General features: G+C 45.6%; 1 protein-coding gene across 2 annotated transcripts in view; it reads left to right on the top strand.

The window, feature by feature from the left end:
• The window catches only part of sorbs3 (sorbin and SH3 domain containing 3), a 90,059-nt gene that overhangs the window by 28,065 nt on the left and 40,786 nt on the right, over positions 1-21,208 (top strand). Inside the window, exons 3-8 of one of the 2 annotated variants that reach the window (XM_080217253.1) lie at positions 1,404-1,658; positions 5,280-5,349; positions 11,685-11,797; positions 12,909-12,972; positions 15,971-16,012; positions 20,649-20,727. In XM_080217253.1, the coding sequence (XP_080073379.1) occupies positions 1,404-1,658; positions 5,280-5,349; positions 11,685-11,797; positions 12,909-12,972; positions 15,971-16,012; positions 20,649-20,727 (623 nt within the window). The remainder of the gene's footprint in view (positions 1-1,403; positions 1,659-5,279; positions 5,350-11,684; positions 11,798-12,908; positions 12,973-15,970; positions 16,013-20,648; positions 20,728-21,208) is intronic. The other variant, XM_080217255.1, reaches the window with a different exon arrangement.

Genomic DNA, 21,208 nt, shown 5'->3' with positions numbered 1-21,208 from the left:
GCACTATTCCAACACAGTCTTCACCTTTCCCTGGGGTCTCTCTGGAAAGCATGTTACCCCTCTATTTCAGTTCTCCCAGATTCCTCGAGGAACAGAGAGGAGGAGGCCAATTCAGCCCCTGAAACCTGTAACATAAGAACAGGAGGAGGCCAATCAACAGTGGTTGGAAGTTTTATGGGATGTTTCATCACATGCTTGCCACCTCCAACCAGTCACATGTTTTCACCTCGTTACTCAAACTACTCTGAAGATTTATGTTAATTTATAAAGTAAAAAGTTTATTTATTCATTACAAGTTGGCTCACATTAAAACTCCAAAGAAGTTACTGTGAAAATCCCCTCATCACCAAACTCTAGCACCTATTTGAGTACGCTGAGGGGGAATTTAGCATGGCCAATCCACCTAACCTGCAAATCTTTGGACTGTGGGAACACCCAGAGAAAACCTACGCAGACACAGGGAGAATATGCAAACTCTACACAGACAGTGACCCAAGCCAGGAATTGAACTCGGGTCCCTAAAGCTGTGAGGCAGCAGTGCTAACCACTGTGCCACCATGCTGCCCCTTCATTATGTCAAAGAAAGTGAAAACAGTAAATGTTTAAAAATTCCTCACGATTTTACCCTCACATTACACTCAACAGGGTGCTGCAGAAATAAGGCTTGCATTTCTATAATCCCTTTCACAACCTTGCTGAAATCAAAACACTTGGAAGAATGAATTGTTTTGAATTGTATTTGTTTTTGTATTGTTGGAAATGGGACAGTGAATTTGCAGACAGGAAGATCGCACCTGATATGACAGTCAAATAATCTGCTTTGAAGTTGTAATGTCCAAACTGTGAAAAGGGTTTGGGTTTTTAACAGAAAGAAAGGAACATGGTTTGCACACACAGATCCACAATAACACACAACAGGTTTTATTGAAAGATGTTTTCTGCCCTGCACAGAATACAAAGTAAAAATAGAACAGCAGCCTGTGGCAATACCCGAATGATATCACTGTAAAATCATGTGATCAGCTCTTAAAGCAACCTGCATACCTTTTAAATATACAGCAGAAGTAAAATTAGCTTAGGGATAAATATTGGCTGAGACACAGCAAGGAATTCACCTGCCCTTCTCTGATATCTCCAGGATAGGCACCTCAGTTTTAATGACTCAGCTGGAAGATAGCATCTGTGACAATGCAGCACTGAGTATTGTGCTGAAAGTGAACGCCTGGATAATGGGTTGAGTAATTTTTAATTTAAGGATAATGGCAGGAGGCAACACTTGTGACCTCTTCCAAGGTGAAGATCCATCCTGGAATGTTTGATCACAAGTCTCTCCCATAGATTGTGGTACAGGATTTGTTCCAGTCTCCTCAACTCTCATCCCCTTTATCCTCTTTCTTTCTCAGGATGGTCCCATCTTCCAGCCCAAAATCTTCCTGGTTTCTAAACACACGAGTGTTCAGCTAGCAGAACAACCAAGTGGAACGTTCCAGAAGAGGACTCCACCACCAATGGAAGTTGTCAGAGCTTCTCCTTCTGACAGTCCTCCCATACTGAATGACTTCATCCCTACTCACCTTCAAAACCAACTGAGCACTCAGATCCACTCGAGCCCAGAAACAGCCATCAATGGATGGAATGAAACACGAGCACCTGTTCCGGTAATGAATTCAGGCTAAGTCCCTGTGGCTATAGGACACTTTAGGAACTTTCAGGCGGTTATTGGATAGGCACATGGAGCACACCAGAATGATAGGGAGTGGGATAGCTTGATCTTGGGTTCGGACATAGCTCAGCACAACACCGAGGCCAAAGGGCCTGTACTGTGCTGTACTATTCTATGTTCTATGTACAGGCTTGTCCCTGTATAACACTAGCTTACAAAACTTGGGAGCAAGGTTGGAGCTGAGAAATATAAAGGGCAGTGGCAACTTCGATATGAAATTGGCTGAGTGACAGAAAGCGGAGAGGAATGGTTCATGGTTTTGTTTTGTTTTGACTGGAGGAATGTTTATAGCTCTGTTCTCCTTGGGGGGTGTCAGTGTTAGGACCCATGCTTTTCCTAACGGATATGAGTTCACTTAGACCTTGGTTACAGGACACAATTTCAAAATTTACAGCCAATACAAAATTTGGAAATATTGTGAACTGAAAGAAGGATTGTTAAACTTGAAAGGATGTAGACAGCTCGGTGAACTGGGCAGACAAGTGACAGGTGAAATGTAATGCAGTGAAATGTGAAGTGATTCACTTTGATTTGATTTATTATTGCACATGTTTAACATACATTGAAAAGTATTGTTTCTTCCGTTCTATACAGATAAAGCATACCATTCATAAAGAAGGAAATGAGAGGGTGCAAAATGTAGTGTTACAGTCATAGTTAGGGTGTAGAGAAAGATCAACTTAATGCAAGGTAAGTCCGTTGAGTGCATGGTTAAAAAGGCATGTGGCATCTCGGGCTTCATAAATAGGGTAAGAAGTCTCACAACACTAGGTTAGAGTCCAACAGGTTTATTTGGCAGCGCTAGCTTTTGGAGTCTCAGGTTCCTTCATCAGGTGACTGAGGACTTGTGTTCACAAACGGGTCATATCCAGACACAAACTCAATTTACAAGATAATGGTTGGAATGCGAGTCTTTACAGGTAATCAAGTCTTAAAGATACAGACAGTGTGAGTGGAGAGAGAGACAAGCACAGGTTAAAAAGGTGTGTATTGTCTCCAGCCAGGACAGTTAGTGAGATTTTGCAAACCTAGGCAAGTTGTGTGGGTTACAGATAGTATGACATGAACCCAAGATCCTGGTTGAGGCCGTCCTCATACGTGCGGAACTTGGCTATTGGTTTCTGCTCAGTGATTCTGCGTTGTGTGTTGTGAAAGCCGCCTTGCAGAACACTTACCACAAGATCAGAGGCTGAATGCCCATGACTGCTGAAGTGTTCCCCGACTGGAAGGAAACACTCCTGCCTGGTGATTGTCGAGCAGTGTTCATTGATCCATTGTCATAGCGTCTGCATGGTCTCCCCAATGTACCATGCCTCGGGACACCCTTTCCTGCAGCATATCAGGTAGAGAACGTTGCCTGAGTCGCAAGAGTATGTACCGTGTACCTAGTGGATGGTGTTCTCACGTGAGATGATAGCATCTGTGTCGATGATCCGGCACGTCTTGCAGAGGTTGCTGTGGCAGGGTTATGTGATGTCGTGCTCACTGTCCTCTTGAAGGCTGGGTAAAACAGTGACCATGACACCACACAACCCTGCCACAGCAACCTCTACAAGACATGCCGGATCATCGTCACAGATGCCATCATCTCACATGTGAACACCGTCCACCAAGTACACGATACATACTTTTGTGACTCAACCAACATTGTCTACCTGATAGCCTGCATGAAAGGATGTCTCGAGGCATGGTAGATTGGGAGACCATGCGGACGCTGTGACAACAAATGAATGAACACTGCTCAACAATGACCAGGCAGGAGTGCTCCCTTCCAGTCGGGGAACACTTCAGCAGTCATGGGCATTCAGCCTCTGATCTTCGGGTAAACGTTCTCCAAGGCAGCCTTCACGACACACAACAATGCAGAATCGCTGAGCAGAAACTGATAGCCAAGTTCTGCCAAGACAAGGATGGCCGCAATCGGGATCTTGGGTTCATGTCACACTCTCTGTAACCCCCACGACTTGCCTGGGTTTGCAAAATCTCACTAATTGTCCTGGCTGGAGACAATACACATCTCTTTAACCTGTGCTTGGCTCTCTCTCCACTCACATTGTCTGTACCTTTAAGACTTGGTTACCTGTAAAGATGCGCATTCCAACCATTATCTTGTAAATTGAGTTTGTGTCTGTTTATGACTTGTTTGTGAACACAAGTCCTCACTCACCTGATGAAGGAGTCTGAGACTCCAAAAGCTCGTGCTGCCAAATAAACCTGTTGGACTTTCATCTGGTGTTGTGAGACTTCTTACTGTGCTTACCCCAGTCCAAAGCTGGCATCTCCACATCATTTATAAATAGGGACAGAGAGCATAAACTTACAAAAGTTATGTGAAAATAAAATACTGGTTTGACCTTCACTGGAGGATTACACCCAATTCTGGACACCATACTCGAAGAAGAATGTGAAGATGTTAGAGAGATTCAGAAGATTAGTTCCAAAGGGAAAGAACTGAAGTCATGGAGATAGACTGGAGAAATGAGAAGGTTTTCCTTAGATAAGAGAGGTTGAGACAACATTTGATCGAAGTGCTCAAAATCATGAGGGATCTGCTCAAAATGGAAACCGTTCCCATTGGTGGAAGGATCAAGAACCAGAGGGGAGAGATTTAAAGTAATTAGCAGAAGGAGCAATGGTGACTTGAGGAGAAACTTCTCCTCATGGGTGAGTGGTTAGGATTAAGAATGTACTGCCTGAGAGTATGCTGGAGGCAAGTTCAATCAAGGCTTTCGATGAGGAATTAGACTATCAGAAAAGGAATTGTTTGCAGAGTTAAGAGGAGAAGCTAGGACAGTGAAATTAGGTCAATTGTTCCAGCAGAGGGTCAGCAGACATGATGGGATGAATGGCCTTCTGTGCTATAATCGTATGATTCTATGTTGGCTACAGTTCTGTTGCTGTCACACACTGGGGTACAGTACTTGTGCATTCAAGGCCAATACTGTGTGTGATACTGACTGTAGGTGTGATTCTGTTGCTTTTACTTTGATTTGTACTGAGACCCAGTGAATACATTTGGAGACGTGCAACAGGACATTTGAGTCAGGGGTCTCTGTTTATTAATCGTTAATCGTTCACATAATCTGGCTCACACTCTCCTTTTTTGTTTCTCTTGCTGTTGCCTGCACATTATTCTCACTCTTTCTTTCTTAACTGGTCTCCCCGCTCTCTTTCTTCTCTCTCCTTTCTCAATCTTTCTCTCTCAATGATATGTCTCGGAATCCTTTCTCTGTGTCCTTGTCGCCTGTCCCTGCATGTAACACTCTGTCTTTCTCTGTCCTTTCCTTCCTTTAACCCTCCCTTTGCCTCATAAACCCTCACCTCCCATCTGCCTTCTCTCTGTCGGCCCCCTGTCCTCTCTTTCTCCCATCCTCCCTCTCTCCTTCATTCTCCCTCGATCTTCCCTTTTCTCTCTCCCTTTCCTTTTCCTCTCGCTCTCTCTCTTACTCCTCCTCTTACTCACTCACTCTCTTTCTCCCTCTCTCTCCCGACTTTCCTCTCATTCTTTCACCCTCTTTCTCTCTCTCCATCTTTCCCTCCCTCCCTAATACCTCAGGATTCGTTGGTCAATGGAATTGAAAGACTCTCTGCAGGTCCAGATGCAGCACTCGCCCATCACCCCAGGGGTAAGTGATCATTTATATACCAAGCTCAGAATGAAGCGTACAAAGGGAAAGACATAACAGATAAGTTGTATAAATGACCTTGATGAGGATGTAGAAGAATGGGTTCGTAAATTTGCGGATGACACTAAAGTCGGAGGAGTTGGAGAAAGTGCGGATGGATGTTACAGTTTGCAGAGGGACATAGATAAGCTGCAGAGCTCGGCTGAGAGATGGTAAATGGAGTTTAATGCGGAAAAGTGTGTGGTGATTCACTTTGGAAGGAGTAACAGGTTGACAGAGTATTGGGCTAATGGAAAGACTCTTGGTAGCGTGGATGAGCAGAGAGATCTCGGTATACATGTGCATAGATCCCTGAAAGTTGGCACCCAGGTTGACAGGGTTGTTAAGAAGGTGTACAGTGTGTGAGCTTTTATTGGTTGAGGGATTGAGTTTCGGAGCCGTGAGATCATGTTGCAGCTGTACAAACTCTGGTGCGGCCGCACTTGGAGTATTGCGTACAGTTCTGGTCGCCTCATTATAAGAAAGGTGTGGAAGCATTGGAAAGGGTGCAGAGGAGATTTTCCAGGATGTTGCCTGGTATGGTGGGAAGGTCTTGTGAGGAAAGGCTGAGGACTTGAGGTTTTTTTCGTTTGAGAGAAGAAGGTTAAGAGGTGACTTCATTGAGGCATACAAGATGATCAGAGGATTAGATAGGGTGGACAGAGAGAGCATTTTTCCTCAGATGGTGATGGCTAACACGTGGGGACATAGCTTTAAATTGAGGGGTGATAAATATAGGACAGAAGACAGAGGGATTTTCTTTACTCAGAGGGTAGTAAGGGCGTGGAATGCCCTATCTGCAGCAGTAGTGGACTCGCCAACTTTAAGGGCATTCAAATGGTTAGACATATGGATAATATTGGAATAGTTTAGGTTGGCGGGTCATTAGATTGGTTCCACTGGTTGGCGCAACATCAAGGGCCGAAGGGCCAGTACTGCGCCATAATGTTCTATGTTCTATGTAGAATGTTAGCGCACAAAACATAACCAGCCATTTGCACCTCACACTTCAGTCAGTGTAGAGAGCGTTATACTCTGTGTGTACACGGTGAAGCCTTACATTGTTTGCTGGAGCAGACGAGGAAGGAGCATCAGAGAGAAAGCTAAGACTTTACCTGTTAAAAACCTGTTTAAAATAAGTTTAAAGCACTTTGTTCTTTGTAGAACTGTTTAAAGCATTTACTTATTGTATTTACTGCTTTAAGAATTGTGAGGGAGTGATTATCAGGCAGTTGTGGCCCATCAGCTTTAATTATCAAGTGTCCACACGGTGAAGCCTTACATTGTTTGCTGGAGCAGACGAGGAAGGAGCATCAGAGAGAAAGCTAAGACTTTACCTGTTAAAAACCTGTTTAAAATAAGTTTAAAGCACTTTGTTCTTTGTAGAACTGTTTAAAGCATTTACTTATTGTATTTACTGCTTTAAGAATTGTGAGGGAGTGATTATCAGGCAGTTGTGGCCCATCAGCTTTAAATCAGCGCCAAGTTTAAAAGGAGGCCTGGTGTAGATAGCGGGCAGCGTCGGAGCGGGCAGCGGAGTGAGAGGGAAGCAGAGTGAGCTATTAGGGCTTAATATCAAAAAGGGCTGGAAGGTAAAAAGGCCAGGTGGAAAGAACAAGGAAAAAAAAAAATTTTTTTTTCAAAACTACTACAGCAAAAAACAAGGAAAAAATTTTTCCCACAACAAATTATATTGAATAATGGAGGGACATGTGATGTGCGGTTCCTGTATGATGTGGGAACTGGTGGACCCCAGGGTCCTTCCCAGAGACCATGTCTGCAGTAAGTGCAGGTTGCTGGAGGAGCTCCAGCTCAAGGTGGATGAGCTGGCCTCTGAGCTACAGACACTGAGGCTCATCAGGGGGAGAGAGGGTGTCATTGTCAATGGGGTGCAAGTGACATCCACCCCCTCTAGACTGTCTAAATCTAAGGGTCAGGAACAAAAGGGGGCTGCTGGGAGGAGGAAGGGGGGTGAGGAGCGGAGGCCTCAGCCTCTTAATCTGCATAACAGGTTTGAGGTTCTTGCTTCCACTCTGGAAGAGGACGAGGCAGGTGAGGTTGGTGAGCAAACTGCACACGGTACAGTGATGCAGCAGGACATAGGCAAAGAGAAGGGGAAAAGGAACGTAGTAGTGATTGGGGATAGTGGGGTGAAGGGTATTGACACTGTCCTTTGTCACAATGACAAAGTGCACAGAAGGGTGTGTTGTCTGCCTGGTGCTCGGGTACAGGATGTCGCAGCTGGGCTGCAGAGGAATCTGGAGTGGGAGGGTGAGAACCCAGTTGTGGTGGTACATGTGGGTGCCAGCGACGTAGGCAAAGTGCGGACTGAGGATCTGGGGAGGGAGTATGAGAAGCTGGGAATGGAATTAAAAAGTAGAACCGACAAGGTGGTCTTCTCTGGGCTACTGCCTGAACCGAGTGCAGACGGGCGTAGGGTTGACAGGATAAAGGAAGTGAATGGGTGGCTCAGAGATTGGTGTGGGAGGAATGGGTTCGAATTTATGGGGCATTGGCACCAGTATTGGGGTAGGTGGGACTTGTTCGGGCGGGATGGGGTTGGTCTGAATCGTGCTGGGACCAGAGTGCTGGCGAATCGAGTAAAGAGGACTGTAGACAGGGCTTTAAACTAATTAGGGGGGGGGAGGGTGCGAGGGTAGGTGATGTTAGGAGGTCTACAGTTAAGGATAGGGTACAGGTAAGGGAAGAGGCTGAGGATGTCCCAAGTGGTGGCGTTACGGCAAATAGGGTCCAGAAGAAGGCTGGGATGAAAGCGCTTTATCTGAATGCACGAAGCATTCGGAATAAAGTGGATGAGCTGGTGGCGCAGATCGACACAAATGGATACGATCTGGTGGCCATTACAGAGACGTGGCTGCAAGGTGACAGGGACTGGGAGATGAATGTACAGGGCTATCAAGTGTTTAGGAAGGATAGGCAGGAGGAAAGAGGGGGTGGCGTAGCTCTGCTGATTAAGGACAGCATCAAGGTGGTAGCAAGGGATGATATCGGAGCCAAAGAGCAGAAAGTGGAATCGTTGTGGGTGGAGATTAGGAACAGCAAAGGGAGGAAGACGCTGGTGGGTGTCGTCTATAGGCCCCCGAATAATGATCTGGAGGTGGGGCGGGCTGTTAACACGCAAATAAGTGCGGCGTGCAGGAATGGGACGGCAGTAGTTATGGGGGATTTCAATCTGCATATTGATTGGTCGACCCATGTTGGACGAGGTGGGCTCGAGGAGGAGTTCTTGGAATGCTGCCGGGATAGTTTCCTGGAACAGTGTGTGTTGGAGCCGACGAGGGAGCGAGCTATCTTGGATCTGGTGCTATGTAATGAGGCGGGTAGAATTAGGGACCTTGAGGTGAAGGATCCTCTTGGAGAGAGTGATCATTGTATGGTGGAGTTTCTGTTGCAGATGGAGGAGGAGAAAGTGGGTTCCCGGACACGCGTCCTTTGTTTGAATAGAGGGGAGTATGGTAGGATGAGAGAAGAATTGGCGAATGTGGACTGGGGGAGCGCGTTGGAAGGTAGGTCTGCTGAGGAGCAGTGGAGGATCTTTAAGGAGATCTTTCTTGGTGCTCAGCAGAAATTTATTCCGATGGTTAAAAAGGACAGTAGGAAGAGAGGTAATAAGCCGTGGATAACGAAGGAGGTGAAGGAAAGTGTTAAATTAAAAGCGGAGGAATTTAGAGTAGCTAAGAGCAGTGGGCGAGAAGAGGATTGGGAGAGGTTTAAATGTCAACAAAGATTGACAAAAAAGTTGATAAAGGAGGGTAGAAGAAGCTATGAAGCTGGGCTAGCGCTTAATATAAAAAAGGATAGCAAGAGTTTTTATAAATATATAAAAAGGAAGAGGCTGGCTAGGGTGAACGTTGGTCCCTTAGCGGATGAGAAAGGGGACCTAGTGGTAGGGGATGGGGATATGGCTAAGGTCTTGAATAACTTTTTTGTTTCTGTCTTCACGGAGGAGGACGTGAATAATTTGCCGGGTGTTAGCGATGGAAAGGTGGTAGGACTGGAGGGTCTTAATGACATTACTGTTACTAGAGAGGTGGTGCGCAACAGACTGGAGGGGCTGATTGTGGACAAGTCCCCAGGACCGGATGGAATGCATCCGAGGGTTCTGAAAGAAATGGCGGAGGTGATAGTGGATGCCTTGGTGGTTATTTTCCAGACGTCGCTGGATTCCGGGGAAGTGCCGGAGGATTGGAAAACGGCTAATGTTACGCCGTTGTTTAAGAAGGGTGCCAGGCAAAAGGCGGGGAATTACAGGCCGGTTAGTTTAACGTCTGTGGTAGGTAAAATGTTAGAATCCGTCATTAAGGAGGAAATTGCGAGGCATCTTGAAGGGAATTGCTTGATAGGGCAGACGCAACACGGTTTCATTAAAGGGAAGTCGTGTCTGACAAATTTACTGGAGTTCTATGAGGATGTGTCTAGGGCGGTGGATAGAGGAGAGCCGGTGGATGTGGTCTTTCTGGATTTTCAGAAGGCGTTTGATAAGGTACCTCACAAGAGGTTACTGCAGAAGGTCAGAGGACATGGAGTTGGGGGTAGGGTGTTAGCGTGGATAGAGGATTGGTTGTCAAATAGGAGGCAGAGAGTGGGGGTCAATGGGTGCTATTCGGATTGGCGGTTGGTGACTAGTGGGGTGCCCCAGGGGTCGGTGCTGGGGCCTCAGCTATTTACCATTTATATAGATGATCTGGAGGAGGGAACCGAGTGTAGGGTGTCGAAATTTGCTGATGACACCAAGATTGGGGGAAAGGCAAATTGTGCGGAGGGTGTGGAGAGTCTGCAGAAGGATCTAGATAGGCTGGGCGAATGGGCCAGGAAATGGCAAATGGAATTTAATGTTGGCAAGTGTGAGGTGGTCCACTTTGGTAGGAAGAATGGTAGGAAGGACTATTACTTACGTGGCGAAAAACTGCAGCAGGCGACGGTGCAGAGGGACCTCGGGGTCCTTGTGCATGAGTCGCAAAAACCCAGCCTGCAGGTGCAGCAGGTGGTCAGGAAGGCGAATGGGATGCTGGCCTTCATAGCGAGGGGGATTGAATATAAAAGTAGGGAGGTCTTGCTGCAGCTGTATAGGGCATTGGTGAGGCCGCAGCTGGAGTACTGTGTGCAGTTTTGGGCGCCGCACCTGCGCAAGGATATTTTGGCCTTGGAGGGAGTGCAGAGGAGGTTTACTAGGCTGATACCGGAGTTGAGGGGGTTGAGCTATGAGGAGAGGCTGAATAAACTAGGCTTGTACTCGTTAGAGTTTAGAAGAATGAGGGGAGATCTCATTGAGACGTATAAGATGATGAATGGGATGGATAGGATAGAGGTGGAAAGACTCTTCCCGCTCAAAAAAGACAGTAGGACTAGGGGGCACAGCCTCAAGATAAAGGGGGGGCGGTTCAGAACGGAGTTGAGGAGGAACTTCTTCACTCAAAGGGTGGTGAATCTCTGGAATTCTCTGCCCGTTGAAGTGGTGGAGGCTGCCTCGCTAAATATTTTTAAGAAGCGGGTTGATGGGTTTTTGATAAGAGAAGGGATTAAGGGTTATGGGGAGAGGGCGGGAAAGTGGAACTGAGCCACGACAGATCAGCCATGATCTTATTGAATGGCGGGGCAGGCTCGAAGGGCCAGATGGCCTACTTCTGCTCCTATTTCTTATGTTCTTATGTTCTTATGTAATCCCGTGCTGTGCCTGTCCTGGGAGTGTTTGATGGGGACAGTGTAAAGGTAGCTTTACTCTGTATCTCAGCCCATACTGTAGCTGTCCTGAGAGTGTTTGATGGGGACAGTATCGAGAGAGCTTTACTCTGTATCTAACCCTGTGCTGTAGTTGTCCTGGGAGTGTTTGATGGGGACAGTGTAGAGGGAGGTTTACTCTGTATCTAATGCCACACTGTACCTGCACTGGGAGTGTTTGATGGGGACAGTGTAGAAGGAGCTTTATGCTATGTCTAACCCCATGCTGCACCTGTCCTGGGAGTGTTTAATGAGGACAGTGTAGAGGGAGCTTTACTTGTATCAAACCCCATGCTGCATCTGTCCTTGGAGTGTTTGATGGGGGACAGTGTAGAGGGGACTTTACTCTCTATCTAATCCTGTGCTGTACCTGTCCTGGGAGTGTTTGATGGGGGACAATATAGAGGGAGCTTTACTCTATATCTAATCCTGTGCTGTACCTATCCTGGGAGTGTTTGATGGGGGACAGTGTAGAGGGAGCTTGACTCTGTATCAGCACTCTGCTTTGTCCCTCGAAGACACTATGCTCATTGCGTGCTTTTCAAACTGCATTGTAGTGGATACCGGAGCAGTGCAGAGTAAAAGTAGATCTCGACGGGAAAAGATCTGGATAAAATATGATGGTGCTGGTCCAATGGATGAAGTGGGAATGCCGATTGCTTCCAGGCCGGTGAGTAAAGATACTGAGTTAGGAAATGACTGACTCACTGTGACTCTATTCTTCATGGAGAGAGTCAGATGGACAAGCACAAGATACATAACAACATTCCAATCAAAATCATCGCCTCAAAATCTTGAACAGAATTCTCCCCGCACTCTGGATTACTGCCCATTCCCAATCCCAGACTCTGGATTACTGCCCATTCCCAATCCCAGTCCTGGACTCTGGATTGCTGCCCATTCCCAATCCCGGACTCTGGATTATTGCTCATTCCCAATTTCAGACTTTGGATGACTGTCCCTTCCTATTTTCTGGACTCCAGATTACTGCCTGTTCCCAATCCCAGATTCTGAATTATTGCCATTCCCAATTCCGGACTCTGGATTACAGCCCATTCCAGTTCCAGACATTGGATTACTGCCCATTTCCAGTCCCAGACTCTGGATTATTGGCCATTCCCAGTCCCAGACTCTGGATTATTGGCCATTCCCAATCCCGGACTCTGGATTACTGGCCATTCCTAATCCCAGACTCTGGATTACTGCCTGTTCCTAATCCCGGAGTCTGGATTACTGCCTGATCCCAATCCCAGACTCTGGATTACTGCCCATTCCCAATCCCAGACTCTGGATTACTGCCCATTCCCAATCCCACACTCTGGCTTATTGCCTGTTCCCAATTCCTGAGATTTGAATTCCTGCCCATTCCCAGATCACTGGGGGGAACATGTTCCACCCACCTGTACAGGGAGCCACAGTGGAAATGCTCAGTCTATGAAGCTATCTCCCAAAGTCTGTGTGAAAACCTTAGTAAAAAACAATCCCACAACCATTTGTATCTGAAATGGATTTGAATACAAATAGGATTTTACCTGACATTGCTTCAGTAGCTGTGAGCCGCGAGCCTCCTCAGCAATCCTCAGTAAAAGGTGGATGCGTTTCCACACATATTCATTCCCATGTCAGTTATTGTGGACAAAGGCACTTCTACTTTTCAGAAATCGTAAAGATGCACAAGTTGTGATAGACCAAAACACAGGGTCATCAGGGGCTGCACACTCGATGGAACTGTCTCTTTCCTCTCTTTCTCTCTCATTTGACTCTTTGTTTGTTTTGGGCAGAGTGTGGACAAGCCCAGGGACTGGTACAAGAGAATGTTTCAACACATTCACAGCAGACACACAGGTAACTGCGTATCATTGCTTTCATGGACAAGTAAGAACATGGCAGGGAGAGGAATGGAAAGGAGGGAAGCAAGAAAAGGAGTTGGGGGTAAGGTGTTAGCGTGGATTGAGGATTGGTTGTATAACAGGAAGCAGAGAGTTGGAATCAATGGGTGCTAATCTGGTTGGCAGTTGGTGACTAGTGGAGTGCCGCAGGGATCGGTGCTGGGGCCTCAACTGTTTACCATTTACATAGACAATCTGGAGGAGGGGGCTGAGTGTAGGGGAACAAAATTTGCTGATGACACGAAAATGAGTGGAAAAGCAAATTGTGTGGAAGGCGCAGAAAATCTGCAGAGAGATCTGGATAGGCTGAGTCAGTGGGCGAGGACCTGGCAGATGGAGTATAATGTTAGCAAATGTGAAGTTATCCACTTTGGTAGAAATAATAGTAGGAGGGATTATTATTTAAAGGGCAAAAAGCTGCAGCATGCTACAGTGCCGAGGGACCTGAGGGTCCTTGTGCACGAATTGCAAAAACCCAGTCTGCAGGTGATCAAGAAGGTGAATGGAATGTTGGCCTTTATCGCGAGGGGGATAGAATATAAAAGCAGGGAGGTCTTGCTGCAACTGTACAGGGCACTGGTGAGGCCACAACTGGAGTACTGTGTGCAGTTTTGGTCACCGCATTTGCGAAAGGATATATTGGCCTTGGAGAGAGTACAGAGAAGGTTCACCAGGCTGATACCGGAGATAAGGGGATTAGCCTATGAGGAGAGATTGAATAGACTGGGTCTGTACTCGTTAGAGTTTAGAAGGCTGAGGGGGGATCTTATAGAGACTTACAAGGTAATGAAGGGGCTAGATAGGGTGGAGGTCGAGAGATTCTTCCCGCTTAGAAAGGATAGTAGAACTCGAGGGCGCAGCCTCAAAATAAGGGGACGGTGCAGTTTAGATCAGAGTTGAGGAGGAACTTCTTCACTCAAAGGGTGGTGAGTATCTGGAATTCTCTGCCCATTGAAGTGGTGGAGGCTACCTCGCTGAATATATTTAAGTAACGGATAGATAGATTTCTGATAGACAAGGGAATTAAGGGTTATGGGGAGAAAGCAGGAAAGTGGAACTGATCCACTTCAGATCAGCCATGATCTTGTTGAATGGCGGGGCAGGCTCGAAGGGCTAGATGGCCTACTCCTGCTCCTATTTCTTATGTTCTTAAAATCGGAGAGAAGAATCAGGGAGAGGAGGTGGAGGGAGGGTGAAGGGGGTTGGCGAGAGGAGGTGGAAGTGGGCAACAGTAGAGGAGAAAGCAGGAGAAGAAACTGAGGTCGAAAAATAGGAAGATTTTCATTTATAGAAACATAGAAAATAGGTACAGGATTAGGCCATTCGGCCTTTCAAGCCAGCACCATCATTCAATATGATCATGGCTGACCATGCACTTTCAGTATCTCAGTCTCACTTTCTGCCCATACCCCTTGATCCCTTTAGCCAGAAGAGCCACATTCAACTCGCTCTTGAACATATCTAATGAACTGGCCCCAACAACTTTCTGTGGTAGAGAATTCCACAGGTGCACAACTGTCTTAGTGAGAAAGTACTTCCTCCATCTCAATCCTGCATGGCTTACTCCTTATTCTTCGACTGTGGCCACTAATTCTGGACTTGGGCAACATTCTTCCCACTTCTAGGCTGGCCAGTCTCATCAGGATTTTATATGTTTCTATGAGATCTCCCCTCATTCTTCTAAATTCCAGTGAGTACAAACCCAGTCGATTCAGTCTCACTTCATATGTCAGTCCTGCCATTCCAGGAATCAGTCCGGTGAACCTTCGCTGCACTCCTTGAATAGCAAGAATGTCCTTCCTCAGACTAGGAGACCAAAACTGCACACAGTACTCACTAAAGCCCTGTACTGTAATAAAACATCTTTACTACCTACTCAAATCATCTTGCTATAAAGGCCAGCATGCCATTAGCTTTCCTCGCTACCTGCATGACAACCTTTAGTAACTGTTCCACCATGACACCCAGATCATGTTGCACTTCCCGTTTTCCTAAACTTTTCCTATACAATGCCCTTCTCAATTTTATGACATCCTGAAAGGCTGCACAGTCTTAATATCAAGACGGCAATTCTAACCGAGCAGCACCCCCTTATTGACACTGGGTGTGTAGCCAATGTTGAGTACTCAACTGTTTACTTGTGTTTGTTTGAACTCACAATATATTGATTCAAATAGATTGCTCCCCATTGAGTCATGACTGATAATCTTATCAAAAAATGTTAAAATCTAAATGTCTTTGGGTAAACACCTGAACTTTGACTCTGAGCTTTATTGGTTCACTGGGAGAAAGATAAAGTAAAGTTTGTTTATTATTGTCACAAGCAGGCTTACATCAACACTGCAATGAGGTTACTGTGAAAATCCTGTAGTCGCCACACTCCAGCGCCTGTCCAGGTACACTGAGGGAGAATTTAGCATGGCCAATGCACCGAACCTGTACGTCTTTCAGACTGTGGGAGGAAACCAGAGCACCTGTAGGAAACCTATGCAGATACAAGGAGAATGTGCAGACTCCACACAGACAGTCACCCAAACTGGGAATTGAACCTGGGTCTCCGGAGCTGTGTGGCAGCACTGCCACTGCCAACCACTGTGCCACCTTGGCATCCATTCTTGAGGGACTTAACTTTCCATGAGGGAGGGATTTCCAAAAGAGGAATTATTGTGGGAGGAGATCCCTGGAGGCTTGGATCCTTGTGGCTGGGGATTTCTGGTGGAAGTTAATTCTTGGGGAAGTGGATTCCAGAGGGATCAGATTTCCCAATTCTGGGGCGGGGGAGTAGATTCTGAGTTGAAGGGATTCCTGGGGGATGAGATCCCAAGAGAAGGACATTGAAGGGGAAATGGAGGGTGGTGCATTGGACATTCGGAAAATGTCAAAGGCGCTATATAAATGTATTTTGCTGTTTCCAGAATAAAATATCTGGATTTTTGATTAATCTTTTATAACAGATGATGAATTTGGCATCAATGATGTGACAGACCAAACAGACGGTAAGTTTAATGATATATTCTAACTGGATAAAGATCACTCATTTCACACTTAGCAACCTGGTTCAGTGTTCAGATCTGAAACTGATTCATTTGTTGACGGGAAGGGGGACAAAGAATGTGGAATAAAGATGGGTGAATGAGGTTGAGGTGCAGATCAACTGTGATTTGACTCACTGTCACAATAGGCTGAAGGATTCAATGGCCGCCTCCTCTTCCTATTGTATTTGGTGAGTTGAAAGGTTTTATTTGTGGATTTTTGTTCAGGGTTTCCATGTTTACCTTTCTGAGTGATGTGGATGTGACTTGCAAACCCGGCATTTATTACCTGACATGCATCAGAAGAGAAAACTGATAATCTTATCAAAGAATGTTAAAATCCAAATGTCTTTGGGTAAACACCTGAACTTTGAGTCTGAGCTTTGTTGGTTCACTAGGAGAATGATGAAGTAAAGTTCATTTATTATTGTCACAAGTAGGCTTACATCAACACTGCAATGAGGTTACTGTGAAAGATCCCCGAGTTGCCACACTCCAGCAACTGTCTGGGTACACTGAAGGAGAATTTAGCATGGCCAATGTACCTAACCCGTATGTTTTTCAGACTGTGGAAGGAAACCAGACCACTTTGCAATTTCTGCACAAGAAATTAAATAAACTCCAGGAAGGGAGAGGCCTTCTTGTATGAGTCCCAGACTCACTCCCAGAATTCATGACTGAAACAGAGACCTGCGCAACATTTCAGAACAGAGTAGATCAGCATTTGAAGGCAAGGAGGCTGAAGGAATATGGAACAGAGTGGGTACGGAGGATTGACAGACTGGAAGGGTAGAAGATTATTGTTCAGTGACCCTTGTGAAAGTGTGATGGACACTGTTCCTGGTCCATTCTCCATGGTAATCACTTGATTAATCAGAGCACTTGCCAATCCATCAGTACCATTTTCTTATGCAGAATAACTTGTTGTTCCCTTTGAAATTTGGTTTTCCTGCATTTGTCCTGATGAGCACAGACAAAAAGCTTCAGTAACATGTTTCTTTTTATTTAGGAATATTTATCTTTGTCAATGAAACGGATATGTGGCATTGTAGGCAGTCTGTCATAGAGCTTTACAGCATAGAAAGAGGCCCTTTGGCCCCATCATGTTTGCACTGGCCATCAAGCACCAATCTATGTTAATCCCATTTCCAGCACCTGGTCCATAGCCTTGAATATCTCAGTTGGTTATCTCAGTTGGCTGGATGGCTGGTTCATGATGCAGGGTGACGCCGACGGTGCAGGTTTGTTCCCGAACTGGCTATGGCTATTCATGAAGGCCCCGCCTTCTCAATCTTGTCCTACCACCTGATATCTGATGATCCTTGGGTTAATCACCACCAGCCTTTGGTAATCTCAGACCATGATGACTTCGCCTTTAAGGGCGGCATGGCCTTTAGCACTGCTGCCTCACAGCACCAGGGACCCAGGTTCAATTCCTGGTTTGGGTCACTGTCTGTGTCGAGTTTGCACATTCTGCCCGTGTCTGTGTAGGTTTCCTCCGGGTGCTCCGGTTTCCTCTCTCAGTCCGAAAGATATGCTGGTTAGGTACACTGGCCATACTAAATTCTCCCTCAGTGTACCTAAATAGGAGCTCGAGTGTGGTGACTCAGGGATTTTCACATTAACTTCATTGTAGTGTTAATGTAGTTTACCCGTGACAATAAAAATACACTTAAATTACATCTAAATGTACTTTAAAATTGAGGGTTCCTGCCTTGACCACCTTTCAGGCAGTGAGTTCCAGATTCCCACCATCCTCTGGATGTAAAAGTTTTTCCTCAAACCCCTCGAAATCTCCTGCCCCTTACCTTAGCTTACTGTGGGTAGGACATAACATGAAAAAGAGGTGCAGGTCGATGAAGTGAGTAGGCAAAACTGTGGCAGCTCTGTAACTGCATCAGGTCATCCATTTTGGACTGAAAGAGTATAAAACTTTCTATAACTAGTACTTTTTGATGGGGAGAAGCTAAAAACAGTGTGGAGGTTGAAGTAGATTATTGAAATGCTATGACAGACACTAAAAATACTCAAAAAGGCTAATGGAATGCTGGCCTTTACCTTTCGAGATCAGAAAATAAGTCAACATAAATCACGATTCAGCGATTCAAAACACTGGTTAAACAACATCCGTGAGCAGTTCTGGGTATGCCATGATATATTGGCCTTGTAATCTGAATTAATAAAACAATACCAGAGTTAATCTCAAGGAAAGATTAATGAAAGTATCTTTTACAGCAAAATTCCAGAACTGTACGACCAAGCAACTAAATATGAACATGTGGTTCTCAGTTTCATCACCCAAGTCATTGATTTGTCATGACTGGAGTTTAGAAGTTAAGGGGTGATTTGATCAAGATTTACTGTAAGGGTAGATCAAGAGAAGTTATTTCAATTACTTAGAGACAATTAAAGCTACCGAACAGAACACATGGGCACACAAAAGGATTACAACCCCCAGAGATTGATAATTTAACAGCTGAATTTCCAGCGACCAATAGAAAGAGCTGAGGAACAAGATTTCACATTTGAAGACTTTTATTGTAACAAACAAGCTGAAAGCAACATAAATCAAGCAGTATGTAACAGGCAAATAATACACCATGCTAAAGAAAAGGTATGCACCCGCATTAACTAATGGAATCAAAGTGCACCTTTGCTGTGCACCATGCTTTCAACAGGTGTGTAACACTGATAGAAACTATCCCTCTGTGATTCATAGAACATAGAACATTACAGCACAGAACAGGCCCTTCGGCCCACGATGTTGCGCCGACCAGTTAAAAAACAATCACCCTCTAACCTAAACCAATCCCTTTTCATCCATAAACCTACCCACGGATCTCTTAAACGCCCCCAAACTAGGCGCATTTACAACTGCAGCAGGCAGGGCATTCCAATCCCTCACCACCCTCTGGGTAAAGAACCTACCCCTGACATCCGTCCTATAACTGACCCCCCCTTAATTTAAAGCCATGCCCCCTCGTGCTAGCTTTCTCCATCCGAGGAAAAAGGCTATCACTATCCACCCTATCTAAACCTCTAATCATCTTATATGTTTCAATAAGATCCCCTCTTAGCCGCCTTCTTTCTAGCGAAAACAACCCCAAATCCCTCAGTCTCTCCTCATAGGACCTCCCCTCCATACCAGGCAACACCCTGGTAAACCTCCTCTGCACCCTCTCCAAAGCCTCCACATCCTTCCTCTAATGTGGGGACCAGAACTGCACACAATACTCCAAGTGCGGCTGCACCAGAGTTGTGTACAGCTGCAACATGACGCTGCGACTCCTAAATTCAGTCCCCCTACCAATAAACGCCAAGACACCGTATGCCTTCCTGACAACCTTATCTACTTGATTCCCAACTTTCAGGGATCTATGTACACATACACCTAGATCCCTCTGTTCATCCACACTATTCAGAGTCCTCCCGTTAGCCCTATACTCGACACATCTGTTATTCCTACCAAAGTGAATTACCTCACACTTCTCCGCATTAAACTCCATCCGCCACCTCTCGGCCCAGCTCTGCAACCTGTCTAAGTCTCCCTGCAAACTATGACACCCTTCCTCACAATCTACCACACCTCCGACTTTGGTGTCATCAGCAAATTTACTAATCCACCCAACTATACCCTCATCCAGATCATTAATAAAAATTACAAACAGCAGTGGCCCCAAAACAGATCCCTGAGGCACACCACTCGTAACTGAACTCCATGACGAATATTTACCATCAACCACCACCCTCTGTCTCCGATCTGCTAGCCAATTCCTGATCTAATTTCCTAGATTACCTTCAATCCCATACATCTGCATTTTCTGCAGAAGCCTACCATGGTGAACCCTCCAGCTGACACAGTTCTCCCTGCTGTGCTAGGTCAAAACTTAGTGGACTTCAAAAATTGTTCCGCTCAGCACGAATTCTCTAAATCTGATTTTCACCAGCAAACTCCTGGTTTCTTAAATCTCCAAAAGTCCCATCTGCCCCTTCCCTTTCAGAGAGAAAACAAACAAAACACAGGCATCTTCCTTGTTGTTAGCATAAAACAGTCCTTCTCAGCTTCCCCACACAGCAGTAGCTACTTTGTCAGTTTCTCTCTGTGTCTCACAAAAAGGCTGTGCCTTTTGTGTACAGATGTGAGAAACATCAAATGATTTCCATTTGACCCTCTCCCTCATGGCAACCAGATCACATGGGCCTGTATCCAAGTAGAGGTGTTTATTTCGAAATAATCATCCCCTTTTTCACCCTAACTTTAAGGAGACATTTCAAAATCTAACTGTCTTGTAAAGTCTGGGTTCTATACAACATGGTAAATGATCGAGCAGTTGTTAATTTGAAATCTGAGACTGAGAAAAGTTTTGGGAGACAAAGATATTAAAGGTTATGAGGCCAAGGCTGGTAATTATGTCTCAAGGGACTGTACTGTCCCTTCTGTTCATGTGTTCCTGAAGTGAGACTTGAACACTGAGTGAGAGGTGGAAAGTACTTCACACAATTCCATAGCTGACACCTGGTCTGGTAGCAAAAGGCCAAGGAGTTGACAAGTATGAAGGTAGGATATGGAATATCCTTATTTCAAACTCTTCTCTTTCAGGAGACCTTTCCCACGGTTTGCCAGATGTGGAGGTACCAGAATCTGATATTTTGCAGTCGGATTTCACCCTGAATCATTGGTAGGCATCTTGGTGACATTTGCTGTCATTGGAGATTCAGAATAGGAAGAGTTAATTTCTCCTCCTTTACCTAACACAAATTCCTTCCAAATGACCTTAGCTGTAATTCCTGTCTGCAGTGTTGTGGAATGAGTGTCCCTGAAGTAGCCAAACATGATGGAGGTTGGAAGTTTACTCCTGATGAGGTTTATTAGTTAGACAGTTAAAATCCAGACAGAACTCAAACTATCCTGACTGGGTGCTTCTGGGAACATGAGTCAGAGATGCTCGAAGCATTCCTTCAACAGCACAATGCCTGATCCAGGGATGAAATGCCTGGAGGCTACAGCTAATAGAGATGCTGGCAGCCCGTGCTCAAGATCATCTCCCCTATGCCATTCTCCCATCTCCCTTTCCACCCTTCCCACTCAATCAGACAGAGGGGCTGAATGGCCTCCACCTGTTCCCATTTTCAGGCCCACAGAGAGAGGTGGCAGAGAGA

Source organism: Carcharhinus amblyrhynchos, chromosome 34, assembly GCF_965287045.1.
Source record: "Carcharhinus amblyrhynchos chromosome 34, sCarAmb.v2.hapA, whole genome shotgun sequence".
In the NCBI taxonomy this organism is placed as follows: domain Eukaryota; kingdom Metazoa; phylum Chordata; class Chondrichthyes; order Carcharhiniformes; family Carcharhinidae; genus Carcharhinus; species Carcharhinus amblyrhynchos.
This window is presented reverse-complemented; position numbering and strand designations above follow the sequence as displayed.